Source organism: Amphibalanus amphitrite, unplaced genomic scaffold, assembly GCF_019059575.1.
Source record: "Amphibalanus amphitrite isolate SeventyFive unplaced genomic scaffold, NRLGWU_Aamphi_draft 000255F_arrow, whole genome shotgun sequence".
NCBI classification, from domain to species: domain Eukaryota; kingdom Metazoa; phylum Arthropoda; class Thecostraca; order Balanomorpha; family Balanidae; genus Amphibalanus; species Amphibalanus amphitrite.
The window spans coordinates 325484-346961 of record NW_024881750.1 but is presented as its reverse complement, the minus strand read 5'-3'; the positions used below and the strand labels follow the sequence as shown (position 1 = coordinate 346961).

At 50.8% G+C, this 21478-nt stretch overlaps 1 protein-coding gene across 1 annotated transcript; it reads right to left on the bottom strand.

Annotated features, from left to right (window-relative positions):
- Positions 1 to 14849: 14849 nt before the first annotated feature.
- Positions 14850 to 21259, bottom strand: LOC122386557 (importin subunit alpha-7-like). The gene is made up of 8 exons (XM_043375846.1): positions 21131 to 21259; positions 20448 to 20639; positions 20009 to 20229; positions 19160 to 19426; positions 18607 to 18811; positions 17579 to 17722; positions 17074 to 17230; positions 14850 to 16677 (listed from the first exon to the last, which is right to left on the bottom strand). Exons 1-8 carry the CDS (start codon positions 21257 to 21259, stop codon positions 16493 to 16495), a joined length of 1500 nt encoding a protein of 499 aa, XP_043231781.1. The 3' UTR covers positions 14850 to 16492.
- Between the last annotated feature and the right edge of the window lie 219 nt (positions 21260 to 21478).

Below are 21478 nucleotides of genomic sequence, written 5' to 3'. Positions count from 1 at the left end.
GCTCTGAACTCTGAACCGGCCCGCCGCGACGCGCCGCCCGGCCGACAGCTGATAACCAGGCGTGACGTCAGCGCGCCGCAACCCTTCGGCGCCGGCCACGAGATGTCGCCTCGCTCCGCCCGGCGCGCCGCCGCCGCCGGCTAATGCACGCATTTCTATGCGTCGACCGTCGGCGGATCCCTCCTCTCGTGCGTCGCCGCGCTGAAAGAAGGCGGACGGCGGCCGAAATGTGGCCAGCGTCCCCGCCGCCGCCGCCGCCGCCGCTGCTGTCATAATCCGGGTGTGATCTGTGACGGAGGCCGCGGCGACGCCGGCGGACCCGACTCCAGCCGGTGGTCAGCAGTAGTCATACCACCGGGCATAGCAACAGAACGGCCGCATGACGCGGCTGCTGAGGGAGCTTACGGGAACTCCTCCGTCCCTGCCCTAGCGTAAGCTCCACGATGAGTGCTCCGTCCGTCCGATCCGTTCGTGGCCCCGGAACTTTAGAAGGAATGCAATCAAAATGTCACAACCATGGGTGAAACTTTGACATTACCATTGGGGTCCCAAACGTCCAAGGGGGCCTCCATTTAGTGGGGGGGGGCCTCCAAGCAATTAGGGGCCTCCAATCGTGGAAGCGGTAATTTACGAACCACGCCAGGGCCTCCTCTAAGAAATTTTCACTGGGGGACCAGAGGTTCAGAAGCCAAACCCAGGGTACCCTCAAATCCAGTTTTCTCATCGGATTTAGGCCACTTATTTTTCGTCACAGCTCGGATGCCATGATTTAATTTTTTAATATTAATAAAGAAATGATAGGTCACCTGACCCTACTGGTGGTTCAAGGCCAGCAGGGTGACATTGTATGTAAATTTCCCCCGCGGCGTCCGAAATCGACGAAAATTTCTGGCTTTTTCACTTTCGACAATAAAACAAAATGCCTTTATTATAAAAAAGAATTTAACTGCACAGCATTGCGCAAGGAATCTAACCGACCCCAGAAAGTGTGAGGGTTAACCCTCGCCCGCACCTGGGGTGAGGGTTGCCAACCCCCAAGTTAGTTTTTTTTTTGCTCTACACTGAACATTTTAAAAAGCTAGAAACCTGATTTTTTGTATAGCTGTTTTTCTATCTTTTCTCAGCGTCCATTGGAAATTTCAAGTTTCTGTGGCTTTTGGGTTTGGAGATATGACCTTGTTCTTCAGGTCATGTCATGCCCTAAATGACGAATACCCAATGTCTTGCGTTGGCTATGGGCCTTGTGAGCTTTTGACACCCTGATTTCGTTTTTTTTTTTGCCAGTCTTACCTCCCACCTATCATTGAACATGTTGTTCTGCGATGTAGGTACAGATGTCGGGGTCAGGGTCAAGGTCAACCTAGGTTATCTAAAATTGTTGCGTTTTAGGCAAGCTGAATTTACTTTTCGTGAAGTTTCTTTGACTGCATGTTTAGTAAAAGCTTCTCAGTTCATGATCTCATGTAATAGGCAGGGACACACAAACCAATCTGTGCACACATCAGTACATACACAGACATACACAGACATACAAACACATATCATTGACCTTGACCTAACTTGACGTGAAATGACCACAGCCAGCAAATTAGTCGGATAGTGTGACAAAGAGCTGTTCTAGCTGGCTTGGCACTAATACGGCAGCGTCATCGGTGTATGATGGGTTGGCCCGCTGCTTGTGTAGGTATTTTATTCGACATCACCACAATTTTTTTCTTACAAGATTTTAAGCTTCGCGGTCAAGAGCAACATATTCTTTGGAAAGAGACGAATCCAATGATTAGATGACCTAGGTTGACCTTGACCCTGACCCTGGCATCTCTACATCATCGAACAACATGTTCCATGATAGGTGGGAAGTAAGACTGTCAAAAAAGGCCGAAATCAAGGTGTCAATAGCTCACAAGACCCATAGCCAACGCAAGATATCGGGTATTTGTCATTTGGGTTATGACATCACCTGAAGAATAAGGTCACATCTCCGAAACCAAAAACCACAGAAACTTGAAATTTTCAGTGAACACTAAGAAAGGAATTAGAGAAGCAGCTATACAAAACATCCGGCTTCTAGCAATCAAAATGTTAAGGTCAGAGCAGAAAAACTACCTGGGGATGTGGGTGGCAATCACTGCCCCCCTATGTGCGGGCGAGGATTAAATAATTTGAATATCAGGAAAATAATTTATTCAAACAGGTATTCCAATAGAGTCCCGCTTTTTATACGTGACCTCCGATTTGTGTAGCATCTAAGTTGCCCAGGGGGCCTCTTATTTGTAGGCACAGTACAGAGAGCCTCCTACTTCGACTACTTGCACAGAGAGCCTCCTTTTTGTACATACAGCTAAGCTTCTACAGGTCGAGCGCCGGTCTTCTATTTGTACGTACAGAGAGCAGTCCTTACTGTTACAGAGGGCCTCCTATTTGTCTAGGGGGCCTCCTATTGGTTAATGGCGCCTCCTATTTGTCCAAGGGGCCTCCTATTCGTCTAGGGGGCCTCCTATTTGTCCAGGAGGCCTCCTGTTTGTCCAGAAGGTCCCCTATTTGTCCAGGGAGCTTCTATTTTCCAGGGGGCTTCCTCTTTATCCAGGGGGCCTCCTACGTGTTCAGGGGCCTCCTATTTGTCCAGGGGCCTCCGATTTATCCAGGGGTCTTCTATTCGACCAGGGGTCTCATATTTGTGCAGGGGTCTCCTACTTGTCCAGGGGCCTCCTTTTTGAATGGCCTCCTTTTTATTAAGGGAGCCTTTTATTTGTCCAGGGGCCTGCTATTCGTACAGAGGGCTTCTAGCTCCTACTTGTCCATGGGGCCTCCTATTTGTTCAAGATGCCCCTATTTGTACAGGGGGCCTCCTATTTGTCCAAGGGGCCTGCTATTTTTCTAGGGGGCCTCCTATTTGCCCAAGAGGCCTCCTATATATCCAGCGGGCCTCCTACTTGTTTAGGGGGCCTCCTATTTGTCCAGGGGGCCTCCTATTAGTTAAAGTAGCCTCTTGTTTTCCAAGCGGCCTCCTTTTTATCCAGAGGGCTCCTATTCCTATTTTAGGGGGCCTCCTCTTTATCCAGGGGGCCTCCTTCTTGTTCAGGGGGCCTCCTATTTATCCAGGGGCCTCCTATTTGTCCAGGGGGCCTCCTTTTGTGAAAGGGGCCTCCTATTTGTCCAGGGGCTCCTAATTGTCCAGGGGGCCTCCTTTTGCTGAAGTGGCCTCCTGTTTGTCTAGGTCTAGGGCCTCCTATTTCTCCAGGGGGCCTCCTATTTGTACAGAGGGCCTCCTACTTGTCCATGGGGCCTCCTATTTGTTCAAGGGGCTTCTTATTTGTACAGAGGGCCTCCTATTTGTCCATGGGGCCTCCTATTTGTCTAGGGGCCTCTTATTTGTCTAGGGCCTCCTATTTGTCCAGGAGGCCTCCTGCTTGTCCAGAGAGCCTCCTATTTCTCCAGGGGGCCTCCTGTTTTCCGGAGGGCCTTCTACTTGTTCAGGGGGCCTCCTACTTGTTCAGGGGGCCTCCTATTTGTCCAAGGGGCCTCCTATTTATAGAGAAACTTCTAGAGAACCTTCTATATGAACATCGGATCTCCGTTTGTAAAGTACCTGGTGCGTCTCGGGGGCCTCCACTATTGGGGTCCCAAAATGACAATTGGGGTCCCAAATGTTCGCTTTGGGGTCCCACATGGGACCTCAAAAGTATACAAAGTTACACCCATGGTCACAACTCACAGTAGATATTGATATAAAAATATCCACTTGGGCCACTTGACCTGAGACCTTAACCCTCGCCTGTGTGCGGTGTTTTCAGCGTCTTATGTGTAGAAAGGAGGGGGGGGGGGGTCGGTTGGACCCCCTGCCGTTCGGCCTCTGATCGAGCTAGAGCTTCGCGAAAAAAAAACGAGCGTGCTGCCCGCGACGAGAAGAGGCCGATGATACCCAATTTTAACCCTCGCATGTGTGCGGCGTTTGCCAGCCTCTAATGTGTAGGGGAGGAGGGGGGGTCGGTTGGACCCCCCCCCTGCCGTTTGGCCCCTGATCGAGCTAGAGCTTCGAGGAAAAAAACGAGCGTGTTGCCCGTGACGAGAGGAAGCCGATGATACCCAATTTTAAGGTCCTAGGTCATTGGTTGACCTTCCAGGTCAGGTCAATGACCCAAGGTCGGGAAAATCGGGACCTGTTAGAAAGGCTAAGAGGTTTTTCGGGACGCTGATCACGATTATCGTGTTAGTTTTGATCACAGATGATGTCTTTAAGCATTTAGACCAGGTCGGGTCAGGTCAGGTCAGGTCAACCAGTAGGCGTCGTGACGGGTATTCGTAGTACGTGTCAACCGCCTCTGACTGCTTCGTAACATGTTACGAAGTCACCCAAACTAGGGTAACTGTGGGGAAAACGCACCTCTGTGTTAAACGCCTCCCCTAAAAAAATCGTATTTCTTATCGACGGATAGGTGTTTTATCCTGTCTTTCAGAACAGTCAGCGACTCAGCTGCTTGTTTACGTAGGCCTCTATTTCCGGTTCTGCGTCTTCAGGAGCAGCGTGGGTAGGTGCTGATGTTGGTTTTGGGTGTTGTTTTTGTTGTTTTTACAGAAGATTCCTAATATTTTGATGCCCTCTTTATATCACAAAACTTGCTATTGTGCACATCACTCAAAACTGCGTTTTATTGTCATTCTGTTGAATTTATTATGCTGCGGCGTTAGTGGCGCGTTTTTTTTTGTCAATATTTTGTTGACCGGAAATGGAGTGGATGGGGAAAGACGCCTATTCATTCGATGCATGGGGCAAGACGCCCCCAGTTTTCTGAAAGGGGGCGTTTTGCACGGTGGTGACAGTGCAGGGTAGCGCCCTGTGGGTCGGGGCCGAAAAGAATTACATGACAAAAAGTCAAAAGACAAAAAGTCAAAAGACAAAAAGTCAAATGTCAAAAAGTCAAAAGACAAAAAGTCAAAAAGATAAAAGTCAAATGGCAAAAAGTCAAATCCGCTAAAAGCCAAAAGACAAAAAGTCAAAAGTCAAAAAGTCAAATAAGCAAAAAGTCAAAAACGCTAAAAGTCAAAAGCAAAAAGTCAAAACCGCGAAAAGTCATAAATATAAAAGTCAAATGGTAAAAAGTCAAATAAGCTTAAAGTCAAATGCAAAAAAAGTCAAAAAGGCTATAGGGTCAAAAATATAAAAGTCAAATGTTAGAAAGTCAAAAGCAGAAAGTCAAATGGAAAAAAGTCAAAGACGCTAAAAGTCAAAAGGATAAAAAGTCAAATACAAAAAGTCAAAAACAAAAATAATACTTACATAAGAGTCAGCACAACAAAATAATAGTTTCAATGGCAGAAATCTGAAGAATGGTGGTTCAATGACGAAATGTGACTTCGAAGTCATTGAGCAGCTTTCGACGTGTTACATAGATTTCGACGTCAACGACGTCTTAGAGCATTTGTCGTACGTCTATCTACTTGGATCTGATTTCATACGAGATCCAGGAATAAATTATATGAAAAACTTTGAGCTTTGTTAGCAAAAACGTAATCATTTCATGACCATTTACCCTTGATTAGGTCACTTGCCGTTGTGGGTAGTCTTCTTGCTCTCCAAGGTCAAACGTTAGATGTCAGTGAATTGACTTTATTCAAAATTTTGCGATACGTCAAAAGGTCCGTCTTGGATGGATCAAGTTGAACGTCTGTTGCCCAAATTTCAGCCTCCTATCACCACCTGTTTTCGAGGAATCCGACTTAATTGCGCCCTTTTCCCTGCCAGGCCTACTACGTCCAGTCTGAATCAACCCTCGCATGGGGGGGGGGGGGTGATGCAGCCCCATTAGTTTTTTTCTGAGATGGATGCTAAACAGATCAGCAGAGCGCGACAATATTTTGCATTTCCTAAGCGGCATCTTTGCGCAACTTAAAAAGAAAAAATAATTGACCGGGTCATCTCATGTCACAGAGCTATGACGTTATAAGAGGTACAGCCTCAGGCCAGAATTGCGTAAAATCGCAGATTATCGCGTGTTATTGGGAAATATCAACCACAACAAAGACTTTGGGGGCTATTTCGGAGCATGAGTGACCTTATCAAGGTAAAAGGAAGTCAAGGGAAGGTCATTGACCCTTTTTTACCTCTGGTGACCGTTCGTGACCTCGACTATAATGGGGTACATAGGTGTCCTAACTTCAACTTTGTCTTTTATTCAGGACGTCTAAGAGTGTATATGAAGCATTGTGATGCAAAGCATGAAATGGATTGATTACATCAGTTTCAGACATGTATCTATTAGGTCGTTCAATAAGTAACAGTCAATGGTTATATTATGCTGCGTACCCTTATATGGAAAATCCTTCCAAAATCGGAGGGCTTCCAAAAATGGAAGATTTGACCACAGTTTTCCCCGACTGATCTGACCTTTGAGTGGTATTAATCGATCAACAATTGCATGATGCATACGTTGAAGGGGTAATGTCTTCATATTGTTGTGTTTAAAATAATTTTCTGAAAAACACGTAATAACAGGGGACTTTTGACGAATTTTTGCCATTTGACTTTTGTCTTTTTGACTTTTTGCCATTTGACTTTCATCTGTTTGACTTTTTGTCGGTTTGACTTTTTACTTTTGACTTTTAAAGGTAGTGTGCCAGCTTTCCTGGACCGTATGGAGTTAATGGCCCAGATAAGGAGAACCGGATTTTTAGAACTTATCCATACCTTCAAAACTCATGGAAACGTCTTGAATTCTTCAAATTTTGAGTACCCCAGTGCGAAATTCGCCCCGACGGGTTGTCGGTCGTACCCCAACCACATTTCACACCACTATGAACAATAAATGCACACACTGAAATCGCTATTACCGATAGGCTCATCCAATCAAGTTTCGATAAACACGTTCATCGTCATCTCCTGCGGTTTCGAACACGCCTGTTAGGTGGTGCGGTAGACCGCGCCCAAAGCCAGGGCCCCGGTAACGTGAGGTAGCCGAGTCGAGGCAGCGTGCGCTGACCCAAGCCGGGGCCGCGCGTCCTCCCGGTGTCATGTGATAGCCCGGGGCTGCCCGGGGATGCGGTAGACCGCGCCCAAAGCCGCGGCCCCGGCTTGGGTCAGCGCACGCTGCCCCGACTCGGCTACCTCACGTTACCGGGGCCCTGGCTTTGGGCGCGGTCTACCGCAGGTGGCTTCTGCTCATACTTTGTGGTGCGGTGGTGGTGCGTCGGGCCGCGCGCTCTGACTTCGGCCAAGAAAAATGCGTCAGCTGATCATTGTCATTTCTGCCACTTTCATGTGGTGAGATGGGGTCATAACTTTAGAGACAGCTGTTTCATATCAATTATTTTACATAAAATAATATTTCGAACCATAAATTAATGTTCGACAGCCAAATTAAAGAAACAATGCCAATACAGGCTTACAGTTTAAATTCGACATTGTGTTGTCTACGATTAGACAGCTGATAACTCATTCCCGTACGTCGTAACTCTATAATGACCTTTGCTTATTGTCACATGTGCGCCGCATTCGCGATTGTTGCCGACGCCTGTTTGCAGGTCAGCCCACTACAGTTGTTATACATATCGAAAAACCGATAAACTTTTAGGCGAAAAAAGCAATATATTAGGCCCATTTTTGATTTTTATTTTGCGATATTAGGTAAAAACAGAAGCTTCTTATCGTAGGAAAAATAAAATGGGAAATCATTGGAAGGTGGCACACTACCTTTAACATTTTGACTTTTATCCATTTTGACTTTTTATATTTTGACTTTTATCTGTTTTGACTTTTCCGCATTTGACTTTTCGCTTTTGACTTTTATCCGTTTTGACTTTTTCACGTTTGACTTTTCTCCTTTTTGACTTTTTGCCATTTTGACTTTTTGCTCTTTTGACTTTTTAGTTTTGACTTTTTGACGTTTTGACTTTTCTACATTTTGACTCTCTTCCATTTGACTTTTATCCCTTTTGACTTTCGAGTTTTACATGTTTCTAGGCTAGTTTTTGGAGCTGAATTCGAATTTAGCAACCATTTGAACATTTACGAAGTTGAACAAATACCAACCCAGTAAACATGCCGACGTCGGCCCGACGTCGGGCCGAGGCTCGGCCCGACGTCGGCCCAACGTCGGTTCAACCTCGGCCCGACATCGGCTGGACGTCGGATATGCCCGCATGTTCCGACGTCCAGCCGAAGTCCAGCCGACGTCGAGCCGACGTCGGGCCGAGATCGTTTGCCGAGGTTGACGAGATCGTTTGTCGTTGGACCGACGGGGCCGACGTCGGCATGTTTATTGGGACAACGCGCCAAAAATATCAACCGGCGGCGGGATTCGAGCCCCCCAGTCGCCGACGTCGGCATGTTTACTGGGACAACACGCCAAAAGCATCAGCCGGCGATGGGATTCGAACCCCGTATCCTTCGAACGCGAGGTTAGTGCACTAACCACTACACCACACAGCCAGCTAACGAATTTGGTTTGTTTCGTTGGGTTATGCCCTTTCGGTCTGACAAGACCATTTCAGAGCCGGAAGGATCATAGGATGGACACATTGGTCTTCTTGGCGAGCACCCTGGGTCCAGTTCATATAGAGTCCCTGGTCCCATTGCTGTTACGTGACACTTATTGGAAAGGGCGACCCCACAATGGATTCATATAGCCGCTCTTACACACCTGCACCAACGTTTCCCAAAGTGTCCCTTTGATAAGTGGCACTTTGGCAAAGTGACACTTGCCGACTGGCCTTTCTATATGAACTGGGCCCGGCCCTGGTGAGTTGCCGGGGCTGAGCCTGACCAAAGGATAGGCCGAGCAGCCCCCAAGCACTCACCGCACCCGGCTACGGGCGAGCTCGGCTTACGGGCAATCCCAAATGGGATAAAGTTTCCCGTCAGGTCCGGATCAGGGGGTTGCGGCGTTGAGGAAGATTTGAGTTTCCTGAGGATATTTTGAATACAGAAGCTCTTTATGAAACATGAAACATGTATTTTATATTATTTTAACGGTCAAAACAGCGGCCGATGTCGGTCCGACGTCGCCCCGACGTCGGCCCGACGTCGGCTGGACCTCAGCAATTGATCTCGGTCTGACGTCGGCCCGACGTCGGCTGGACCTCGGCTGGACGTCGGAACATGCGGGCATATCCGACATCCAGCCGACGTCGTGCCGAGGTTGGACCGACGTCGGGCCGACGTCGGCATGCCGATGCCGAGTTGCCGACGTCACCCCGACGTCGGCCGACGTCGGGCCGACGTCGGCATGTTTACTGGGAAAGCATTTGACCATAGATACCAGGTTAAATACCAAAGCATTTGACTTTTGTCTGTTGACTTTTTGTCTTTTAACTTTTTGTCATTTGACTTTTTGTCTGGTTACCGCCGAAAAGGCCTCTCCCTGTCCTTTTTTGCTGATATATCCTAAACGACTGCAGATATCGTCACCAAACTTTCAGGACTCCTCCAGGCATCCATTTTACACATCGCAACAAAATTTTATTACAAAGGCTATGATAGGTTGACCACAAATGACGTCAGAATGACGTCAAGTTCTGCCATGTTCATCATGTTCTGTTGATGGATGGGGTGAGGGCGCTTTGCACATGGGTGTGGGCGCATTACCCAGGGTGTGGGGCAAAACGCCCTTTTTAAAAGGGTATGCGAAAACCTTTTTGGGGGGTTAAATACCACACGCAGGTGTCTTTTCTTGGTCTCAAAGCGTAGTAAAAAGAATGAGCTACATGATGGTGCCCAAAGGTTTGAGTAATCTGTGTTGGGTTGAGTGTCAGAAGGTTTCGCGCTTCAGGGGGGCGTTTTTGACCTATTCCCCTACTTCGTAAATGTTCAAATGGTTGCTAAATTCGAATTCAGCTCCAAAAACTAGCCTAGAAACATGTAAAACTCGAAAAAGTGAACCGAGGTCACCTAAGGTCAATGACCTGACCTGACCTTCAGGTGACCTTGACACCCACCCTAATGCATGGGAGCAACATCAAATCACATGTTTGAGCGTTTGAAACCACGAAAAGCTTGCAAACGCGCGGCTAATGCGAGCCGACATACGCGGAATCGCGATTCCGGCCAAACATGGTCTCGGAAAAGAGGTTACAGGTCAAAGGTCATTTGGGTCAGGGTCATGAAATTTTCAGGGTAGGTGTAAAATTGATCAATGCGAGGGTACTGAAAGTTTCGTCGCAATCGGCCGCTTTTTACGTGAGTTATTCGCGAAAAACCATGGGGGGGGGGTCTATCCGACCCCCCCCCCCCCCACCTACACATGCGAGGGTTAACCCTCGCCGAACCTATTGGTTTTCTACATACGCGCCGGCCGAGGGGGGGGGGGGGCAGATGCGACCCCCCTCGCCGTTTCGCCCCTAGTGGAGCTAGCGCGTCGCGGAAAAAACGAGCGTGAGCGCCGTTACGAGACGCGGAGATTGATACCCAATTTTAAGGTCCTAGGTCAACCGGTGACCTCTGAGGTCAGGTCAAGTGCCCCAAGGTACGGTTCAGTTTTTGGTGAATAACTTCGTAAACACGGCCGCAGAGCCGCGATTTTGGCATCATCGTGTTCGCCTCGCTCAGGCGCGTCGAATGATATGCTTTTTGTTTGGGTCAGGTCAACTTAGGGTGTTGACCTCAGGTCACGGTCAGGTCAGCGCCCCCAGGTCACGAAGTTGGTCGAAAGAGGTCATGTTGTATATCATTCGATTCGGCAGGTCTTCCTGAGTCCATTGGTGGCTTTCCCGACTCGCTAGCTCAATTTGATGGGGAGTTATTGACGAAAAACTAATATGACCTTGATGACGTCAAAAATGACGTCACGCAAATTCAACATTGCAAAAGTGACGCATCTAACCTTGCAAGGAGTGCATCAAATCACGATTCTGTGTGCTTGAGATAGTTGGAGATCGTTCCCGGCGCCAGAATAGCAGTTTTCATTTTTCCCTATTGACTTATAATGGTGAGGTCACGAAAATGACCTGACCTCATATGACCTTTAGGAAAAATTCGAGATATACAAGTTGTGAGACTCGTAATGGATACTAGATCCTGCAAGTTTCATCTCCCTGTAAAAGCTCCTCTGGCAGTGAGGACGTTGCGAAGTTGCGACATCTGAAGACCGTGCAGAGGTTCACTTATGACGTCATAGGTCAGTGACCTGACCTGACCCGAAAATGCAGTTGGTGTCAAAAGATCCGGCTTGAATCAAAGGTCAGGTATGCCAAGTTTCAGCTCTCTATCGCCAGCGTGTTCGGAGCTACCGCGGAAAACCCCTGTATGGGGCGGCACCCCCCCCCCCCCCTCGGCCGGCGAGGGTTAAGGAAAAATCCGAGATACACAAGCTGTGAGACTCGTAATGGATATAAGATCCTGAAAGTTTCATTTCCCTGTGAAAGCTCCTCTGGCAGTGAGGGCGTTGCGAAGCTGCAACATCTGAGGACCGTGCAGAGGTTCACTTATGACGTCATAGGTCAGTGACCTGACCTGATCCGAAAATGCGGTTGGTGTCAAAAGATCCGGCTTGAATCAAAGGTCAGATATGCCACGTTTCAGCTCTCTATCGCCAGCGTGTTCGGAGCTATCGCGAAAAACCTATGTCCCCCCTCGGCCGGCATTAGGCCGGCTGAGAGAATTAATCAGAAAGGGCGTTAACCCGCGCCCCGCTGGGGGGGGGGGCAGAATCTGCCCCCCCCTTCCCGTTGTTCGCCAATAACTTCTAAACGCGTTACGCCAGCGACGTCAAACTTTCAATACCTTATCATACATCAATTTGACACATTCCCTGAAAATTTGAGCGAAATCCGTCGGAAAATTTTTGAGAAATTGACGTTTTAGTGACGTCATGTTCGCCATTTTCGCCTCAAAAACGGCAAAATTTCAAACGCCGCTAACATCTTCAATTTTAAAGGAATCAAGACGTAACAAAAAAGGTTATACGTGATTCTACTTTGTCTATCAAATGGCTATCTCAGTGTTTTGAAAATTTTGGATTTTGGCCCAAATTTTTTTTTCTCCAAAAAACTGACTTTTTTGGGAAAAAAATTGTAAAATCCAAAATTTTGAGTGTATCGTAAAAACCGGAATATATGTCAGAGAACTGCTCTATGTGCACCTACATACCAATTTTTAGAAGAATCAGTTCAAAAATGTGGGAGTTATTCAAAATTTTATGACGTCACGACACACAAAATTTTTGAAAAATGAATTTTTTGGAAGTTCTAGACCTTGTACGGAAACAAAAGTAGCACCATTCGATTCGCCGTGAAAAACTGCATCAGATAGACACCTTTTTAGGCCTTAACAACCAACTTCAAAATTTGACCTCACTTGACCTGACCTTGACCTGACCTCGACCTGAAATTCATCCAGAGGTGGTCCAGATCACTTATTGAGTGTGCCTATTGAATTCTATGAGTAAAATGACCCATAAAACATGTGTCACACATGCCCTTTTCTATATTTTGTTTTGGGTGACCTGACCTGACCTGACCTGACCTTGACCTTGACCTTTGAATGACATTGTATGCAATGAATATTGTCTTGGTAGTCTAAGAACACGTTTTGGGCAATCAGCCTCATTCCATTCTTCGGCAACTACGGTGCAAGCCCGATACCGTAGAAACCTGCATTTTGTACCCTTGACCTGACCTTGACCTGACCTCTGAACTACTTAAGCAAAAAAAAATTGGGCTCTGAAGATCCGCCTTGTTGAGAGCTTTCGATTGCCGTTTTCCCCGTCTTTCTACGACCATCGGTTCGGAAGTTAGACAGGGGGGGGGGGCAGAATCTGCCCCCCAGCAGGGCGCGTATGGAGTGAATAGCCCAGCGGGGCGTGGGTTAATAGGGCTATTGAATGCGCTTTTCCGCGGCGCTGTAGCTCTATTGGTTTCCGAGTTATGTGTGGACAGCTTGGAAATTGTCGACATTCGACCTGAAAATCGGCGAAATTTTGCCTGCAATGACCTCTGGTGACCTGACCTTTGACCTAACCAAAAAAGTGACCGAGGTGATTTCTTCATTATTTTTGGCGCTCTTTCGAACGCCGTCTTCTGCGTATCGCTACGTGGCCCAGGAGTCGAGTTAGAAGGGGGGATGTTTACCCCCAGCAGGTTGTGGAAATTCAGGACACCCAATGGGGCGCGGGTTAGTGGGGCAAAAAGCATTACACTTGGTAAAGGACATCTACGATAACCACACAATGCATGAACGAGGCCGCGGTTATGCGGTCTCGTTCCAATGACCGAAATATGACCGAAAATTCCAAACGGTTATGGAATAGGTACAGCATAACTTAAAAATCGTAAAAACAGTTAGTACCTAACCTGGCAAGAAAAGCTTTTCCGTGTATCACAGAAAAATGGCAATGGGCCGGAAACCCCGGTAGGTATAGCTCAATCGAACGACTGTGAACCGCGAAAAGAAGTATAATTGGCAACCATAAATCGGAGCTGACGCCAGCTGTGAAGGGCTGAAACGATGGGTGGCCGCTTTCGGCTTTGCCTCGGGCGGCCGCTTTGCCCCACTCTCCCCTGCTACTCCCTGAAACTTTCCTGTCCTTGCGAAATATTTCTTGGCACTGAGGGCGCAGCGACTTTGACATTTTTGCACCGTGCAGAGGTTCACTTACAACGTCACGGAACAGCATAGGCGGCGGAACGGGGAGGGCACCGGGGCACCGTGCCCCCCTTTGATTTTGGCATTTTAACATTAGCCCTATGGGCGTTGCATTGAAGGTGTTCCGCCGCTACTGCGGAACATGACCTGACGGCTGACCTTACTAAGAAATTATATTATCGCTGTTACAAGGTCTACAAGGTCTAGCAAAAGCCAGGCATGCTAGCCTTCAGCTCTCTATCGTAAACCCGTTACGAGGAATTGTGAGATTCGAGAAATCGTAAAGGAATGTCACCCCTACCCCTTTCCTGGCCGGCGAGAGCTCAGGTCAGGTCGATAACGTGACCTCAGCATTTTCCTTGTCAGTCAAGGGGGAAAATTGGAGAATATCAAACTTTTATCCAGTTCTCTGCTCGATAAATAACCAATAACCATGTCAATGCCTCCATCCGACACATAACGAAAAACGATGGATTGTTTTTATCAGTCATAGCGGCAGTGATTGGTGCTAGCTCGCCACAGCAGCGCCTCTGACGGACACTGCGACAACTACAGCTACCAGATCGACCCGCCAATGCGTCATAGCGGAAGGTGCTGGGTTGGCGATGGTGATCCCCCTCAGGGCCGTCACTCTAGGAAGTGAAGTCACGGTGAACCCCTTCCGCAGTCCCCAGAACTGGATCTCCCTTGGAGTCATGACCCTCCAATCGCTCTAATACTCCCCGAACGAAGACCCCACTCGCCGTGACGATTGGCCTCTCAAGGGGATCACTCTGATATCCTTTCGAGACAGACGCCCGACTCAGTGTGGTATCGCTTTGGGACACTCCGGATTCTGGACCGAAGCGGCGGAAATATCGAATATCTCCGGTTCCCCACAATCTGTTCTGCGTCCCCTTCATTGTTTGCCCAGTCGGTCAGCCAATGATGCCATCATTTTGTTCCGGATTCTTATATCGTCCAGTGACCTATAGTTAGTTTCATCCAAACGGGGTCAGTTTTAAATCCAGATATCATGCCAAGCAAGCTCACCTGAGAAACCCTGAGAGTACACCAAGGTTCACAGTGTAGTTGTTAAGTAGTCGGGAAGGTTCAACGCCCTTGTTCTATCAATAGGCAGCGAGCAATGACAATAAGCAAGACCTTAGACAATAAAGTCTAAAGGGTCCTCAGGGCAGCCATCCACCGTGTCTCTGTGCCAAATATTATCACTTAGGGCAACATCACGCGACACAGCAGCCAATAAAATAGGATCACAATTCCAAACAAAGAACCATCCGAGATACCGTGAGAACGGCGATGTATTAGCTGACGGCCGGTTATCTTTCACGACCACTTCAATTAACATAATTACCCTAGTGTACCACATATTATAAATCGGGACCCGAATCACAGCGAATCTAGCGGTGTGTTTACATAGCTTGGCATTAATAAAACCCGGCGGGACGTCCATCCTCTGGTTAGGGGGTGTAGAAGCACCTTGCGATCTCCCCAGTCATAGTCCCATTCATTGCACTGCAGCCGGGGAGAGCTGTAGGTCCCTGACGGTGCCAGGTCGCTCTCACGGCAGTTCTGCCCGACACACGTCACATACGGTACACACAGGGGCGCAGCTCACACAATACCGCGGCCGGACGACACCACACGCACTACACACGCTCTTATAGACAAATTTGCACACAGCTATCGGCTGAAAGAAAATAATAAGCGAGATGCAGCAGCTCATCGCAACCTCTACATCAAAATAAATCGATACTTAGGTGTAAATAAAACGTTATACATAAGTAAAAGATACCATGCACATAAAGCCTATGTACCCCAGGTCACACAGAACATACATGGGTATTATACAGCCAGCATCTATACTGGGTCTTTACCCGTGGCTAGTCGGGGGCGCCGGTGGCCACACGTCACATCGTCCGTCTCTGTTGTAAGCGTGGATGTATGTGTGTAGTGTATGTGTGTGTGTATGTGTGTGTTGTGGCGCCTGTCGGCGTCCGTAGCACCGTATCACAGTCAGTTACAGTCAGTGGGCGGCTCTGTCACGTCTGACGTCACACACAGACAGATGACGTCACAGTTTGGCATCCCCTGAGGCTTCCCCTCACTCCAACGGGTAGTTCTTTCGACTCGGTTACGTCGCAGGTCTGTCCGAGTCATGAATAACTAGAAGAATCGCGCACGGCAGCGGGACACCGAAGCTCGGCAAGCATTCTCCGTCGGGCGTGGTTGCCTCAGAGTCGTGCATCTTGCGAGGTCGCCGCAGTGACGTCTTGCCACCTCGCCGTATCTAGTCGGCCACTCAAACACTCAGACACACATCACATTTGCAGCGAGGGATGCCGCGCAGACCAATACGGCCATCGCGCCCAGTTAAAGCGACAGTTGACAGTCGCGTCCGTCGGGGCGAGTGGATGCCTCCACCAGACTGCCGGTCCGTTACATCCCGGCTAGATGTCACTAGCGTTCACCCGAATACCTCGCTGCAGCGTTTTAGGGGAGTTAGAATTGAGTAAATTGTTTCGTAGGTGGGTTGCTTGCCATGGATAGTGAGAGCTGATCGGGCACCCGCAGATTCCGCCTACATTGTTTGGATCGTTCGAGTCACCAGCCTGATTCGTAGCACCATCGAGTGGAGATTTGCCAGCGCACACCGCTCTTGATACGTCGGTCTCAGTGAATACGAACTGTTTGCTGACCGCTCAGCCTACCTCAGCTGGTGGCCGAGTTGACAGACGGAGCTGCGCCAAGGGCAGTCTCACTGGGCTCCAAACTGCCCCAGCGGCCTAGCCGTCCTCGGCACTAGGCCAGGCAACCCTCAGGAGCCCGGCTGCCATCCCTCCGAACTAACTGGGCCTACCCGCCGCGGTCCTCACGCTGAACCAGGCCGCCGACTCTCAGAGCTAGGCCCTGCGTCCCTCAGAACTGAATGGGCCTATCCGCGGGGGCCGCTGCCATTCGGTACTCGCCGTCAGTGGCTCGCTCCGGCTCGGCCGCGCCGCTGGCGTCGCCGTCAGCGCTGAAGTAGGCGTCGATCAGGTCGTAGGCCTTCTGGTAGACCTCCTGGTTGGTGCTGGTCTGGAGCGCCTCAATCTTATCCAGTCCTGGGGGAGCAGAGAGTACAGGCGGTGGTCAGATACGCGCGTCGAGCACCTGAGCCCCTCCGCATACTGGCAGGAAACAAAAATATAGTCACTATGCGCAAGCTGTCGGAAAAGTCAGACCAAATTACAGATGAAATAAAAGGCATTGGCTGCCGTACCACTACCATCACAGTAAAAACCTAGCCAAAAGACATGAATGGACTACTTGGCATTCTAATAGAACATCTCAGTTCTCATCGCCCACGACTGAGCAGCTACGAGTACAGCAATCCCGAACAGCAGGGCAAGCAGCACCCGCTGCACCCTTCCCCCTGGTGACACCCAATTATACAGTGCTGCACTCCGGGCAGCAGAGAGACTGACACCCACTCCACCAGTAAGGCAGCCGGTGCTCACCGCAGCACTCCTCGACCAGCAGGGCGTACTGGTTCTGGCCCGACTCCCTGGCGTCCAGTTCGCCGACCCGCAGGATGTTCTCCAGACCGTTCAGCGCCACCTGGGTGATCTTGGGGTCCAGCACCCCCAGCATCTCGCACAGAGCCGGGATGCAGCGCTGGGGACGGAGGGTGGGTGGGGTCGGGTCATGTGGCCGCGGCTGGGCAGACCACAGACGGGGTCAGGTCAGATGGTCACTGGGAGATCCACAGGCAGGGTCAGATCAAAGTACACATGGACAAACTGACAGGGCCAGGTTTCATAGATAAAATTTCCACATATTTCACAGGTTCCATAGATAAAATATAAAATTCATAGATAAATTCACGGGGGTAGGTCACAAGGATATGCTCAGTAGCGCTCTGGGCAAGTGCTGCGGTCACACAGAGCACTCTGACAGTAGTGCTGACTGCTGACATACATCCGCCCCAATTCTCCATCATCCAACTCTCTCCCCGTTCCGTACCTGTTCGACGAGGTAGCGCGTCTGCTCGGGCGTGCCGGCCGTGGTAGCGTTGGTGATGGCCCAGACGGCCTCCTTGCGGGTGCGGAACTCGGCCGTCCAGATGACCTCCACCAGCGCCGGGATGATGTCGGCGTCAATCACCGCCTGTCGGGCATCGGTAGAGACTGTCACAAAGAGGCCTCAGGGGCCGTGAAGGTACACTGTACAGCGGCACGATCACTGCGGGACGGGAACAACCGGTATACCGTTACAGCACCACGCCATCAGGCTTCTTGATGACTCTCAGTTGAGAGCAGTGCTCCACCTGAATACTCATCAACCACAAATAAATTTACTAGCCAGAGCTCGACCAAATTCTCCCAACTTGACAATACCCTGGTATCCCCCTGTAGCGATGTCCTCACCTGTACCTGACCCTGGTTTCCCCCGACTGAGCCTAGTTTCACGCTGTGACTGAGCAGTTCCCATTGTATATGAGCCTGGTTTCGACCTGCTTCTCACCTCTATCTGAGCCCGCTTTCCCGCCGCTCACCTGTATCTGAGCCTGGTTTCCCTCTGCTCACCTGTATCTGAGCCTGGTTTCCCACTATTCACCTGTATCTGAGCCCAGTTTCCCTCTGCTCACCTGTATCTGAGCCTGGTTTCCCACTATTCACCTGTATCTGAGCCCAGTTTCCCTCTGCTCACCTGTATCTGAGCCTGGTTTCCCACTATTCACCTGTATCTGAGCCTGGTTTCCCGCTGCTCACCTGTATCTGAGCCTGGTTTCCCACTATTCACCTGTATCTGAGCCCAGTTTCCCTCTGCTCACCTGTATCTGAGCCTGGTTTCCCACTATTCACCTGTATCTGAGCCTGGTTTCCCACTATTCACCTGTATCTGAGCCCAGTTTCCCTCTGCTCACCTGTATCTGAGCCTGGTTTCCCACTATTCACCTGTATCTGAGCCCAGTTTCCCTCTGCTCACCTGTATCTGAGCCTGGTTTCCCACTATTCACCTGTATCTGAGCCCAGTTTCCCTCTGCTCACCTGTATCTGAGCCTGGTTTCCCGCCGTGATATTGCTGATGGTCCAGCACGACTCCTTCTTGATGCTCTCCTTCTGGCTGGTGAGCAGGTGGCGCAGACAGGGCAGCGCCTGGCAGCCCAGGATCACCTGAGTCTGCATGTCGTCTCCGGTAGCGATGTTACCGACGGCACGCAGCGCGGCGCTCACCACACGCTGCTCGCCGTGTCTGTAACCGAGAGGGGACGATCATGGTACAGCATAACGGATTGGGAATTCATATACCGTCTGTGACGGAGCGGGGACATTGGAACGTTGTGATCAACACAGCGTGGACGCTTTTTATGGGAGACGCAAGGCGGTTGTCAAATTAAAACGAGCTGACATTAATTTTTTGTTGGACTATGATACATACGGTGAAAGCACCTGAATTTCCCGAGCACTCGTAATTACATACATATAACATAACTGGGTTCTGCGAGGCTGGCTGAGCTTGTCGTTAAAATCACGCTGACAAATAATAAGTCCTAGCCCACAGTTCCTCACAGTCCCACCCGCCCACAGTCCCGTAACTCACAGAAGCAGCTCGGCCAGCCGGGGGCACACGCCAGCGTCCAGCACCGCCTGGATCTTGTAGTTGGGCCCGTCCGAGAGGTAGCCTAGCGCCCAGCACGCGTCGGCCAGTACCTCTCCATCCGGGTCGGTCAGCAGACGCGCCAGCAGCGGCAGGCACGGCGACACCTTGGAGAAGTCGGGCGGCGGGCTCTTGCCGCGGCACAGGTTACTCAGCGTCCAGACGGCGTTCCGCTTTAGCGACAGGCGCAGAGTGGGGCCCGAGAGAATCCTGTCGGTAAGGCCGAATGTCAGAGAGGATCGTATCGGTCACACCGACTGTCAGAGAGGATTCGACCAGTCACATCGACTGTCAAAAAGGATAGAAACGGCACCTCCAGTAACACCAACTGTCAGTGTGGCCCGAGACCATGTTAGGGCCCCAGTCCCCGACACAGTCGCTCATTCCGTGATTGGCCACAGTCCCCGTAGGCCTTAACTCACTCTGTGAGCGGCTCTAGTCCCATCATTCACTCTGTAAGAGGCCCCACCCCGTCACTCACTCTGTGAGCGGCCCCAGGTCCCCGAAACTCACTCGGTGAGCGGCCCCAGCTCATGTAACTCCCTGTGAGCGGCCCCAGTCGCCATCACTCACTCTGCTCTGTAAGCGGCCCAGCCCCGTCACTCACTATGTGAGCATTCTCAGTCTCCATAACTCACCCTGTGAACGGCCCCAGCCCCCGTCACTCACTCTGTGAGCGGTCTCAGCCCCAACAACTCACTCTGTGAGTGGCCCCAGGTCCCTGTCACTCACCCTGCCAGCGCCCCAGTCCCCGCCACTCACCCTGCCAGCGCCCCAGTCCCCGTCACTCACTCAGTGAGCGGCCCCAGCAGGCCCTGGTCGAGCAGGTGGTCGCGGCACTCGGGCGAGTCTCCGGCCACGTTTCCTAGCGCCCAGACAGCCTGGTCGCGCACCTCGTCGTGCGGCGACTGCAGCAGACTGATGAGCACCGGCACGGCGCCGGCGTCCACCACACAGCGGGTCTGAGCCGACGAGCCCGAGGCCACGTTCGTCAGCGCCCAGGCCGCCTCGAACTGTGGGAGGAAATAGTCACAGGTCAGAGGGGAGGTCACAGGTCACCGGTGGGCGGTGAAGTCATTGGTCACTCTTATAATAGCAGCAGCACTAAGGCGTAGGTATTCCGAAAAAATGTCAAGGCTAAGCAAATGATACAAGGTGATGTAGCAACGATCACAAAAGAAAACCGTCTATCTGGGCCGACTCAGCTGTGTGTCGGCAGTCGGCGGCTCACCTGCAGTCGCTGGTGGTCGGCCTGCAGCAGCTGCACGAAGCGCGGCACCACGCCCGCCCGGATCACCTCGTCAATCGGCGGGTTCGGCTCGCGGCTGAGCAGTTTCCGGCAGCGGTGGGCCGCCTCCACCAATCGCTCCGGGTCCGGGCTGTACAGCGCGGCAACCAGCTCCGGCGTCACGCACTGCGACTCCTGCCGAGTGAGGAGACAGGTTAGCAACCGACAGAAGCAGTGGGATCCACAGACACCGGCACCTGGTACCGGCTGCCGCGCCGAAAAACCGTTGCCCTTGGCGGAAACACGCAAAACATCCACCGCACCACACACACAGCACCACACACACGCCGACACCCCAGAGCATGTGTTGTTCAGGTGCCCGTGCCTGGCCGGCATCCGCCTGCGACTGACAGGCAACATTCACATGCGACCGGAGCAGCTGAAGGACGGCGAGCTGGTGGCGGCCTTGGCCGCCGGCTACCTCCGCCACAAGGAGCCCCTCCTGGGGCCACAGGCCGGCTCCGGCCGGCCCTGAGAGGAACACCAACAACAGCAACAACAGCCTCCAATGGACACATGCGTAGGTATCTTTGGCGGTGACCGGCGGGCCCCTGGCCTTGACTGACCTGGGCGTGGGCAGCGGCCGGCGCGGGCTCGTCCGGCGCCGCCGGCTGCAGCGGCGGCACGTTGCGCCTCTTGTTGAGCTGCCGATCGCGCTTCTGTTTCCTCAGCTGGACGCCCTCCTCCTCTCTGCGGCGCCGCAGCTCGGCAGAGTCGAGACCCTCGTTCTTGTAGCGGTGCCGGTGCGAAGACATTGTCACTGGACGCTGACTGCATACAACATCCAGTTACGAGTCAGTGGAATAGTCTCTGCTCAGCACAAGCCACAGGGACAAACAGTAGAGGCTATTGGCTGTTGACAATCACGAATTTTAAATCTCAATAACATCAGTCTTCCAACACACTTTAACTTTTCATAACGAAATGGAATATCATTTTATGATGTAGGGGTTTGAACTAAGAAAGCAGCATTG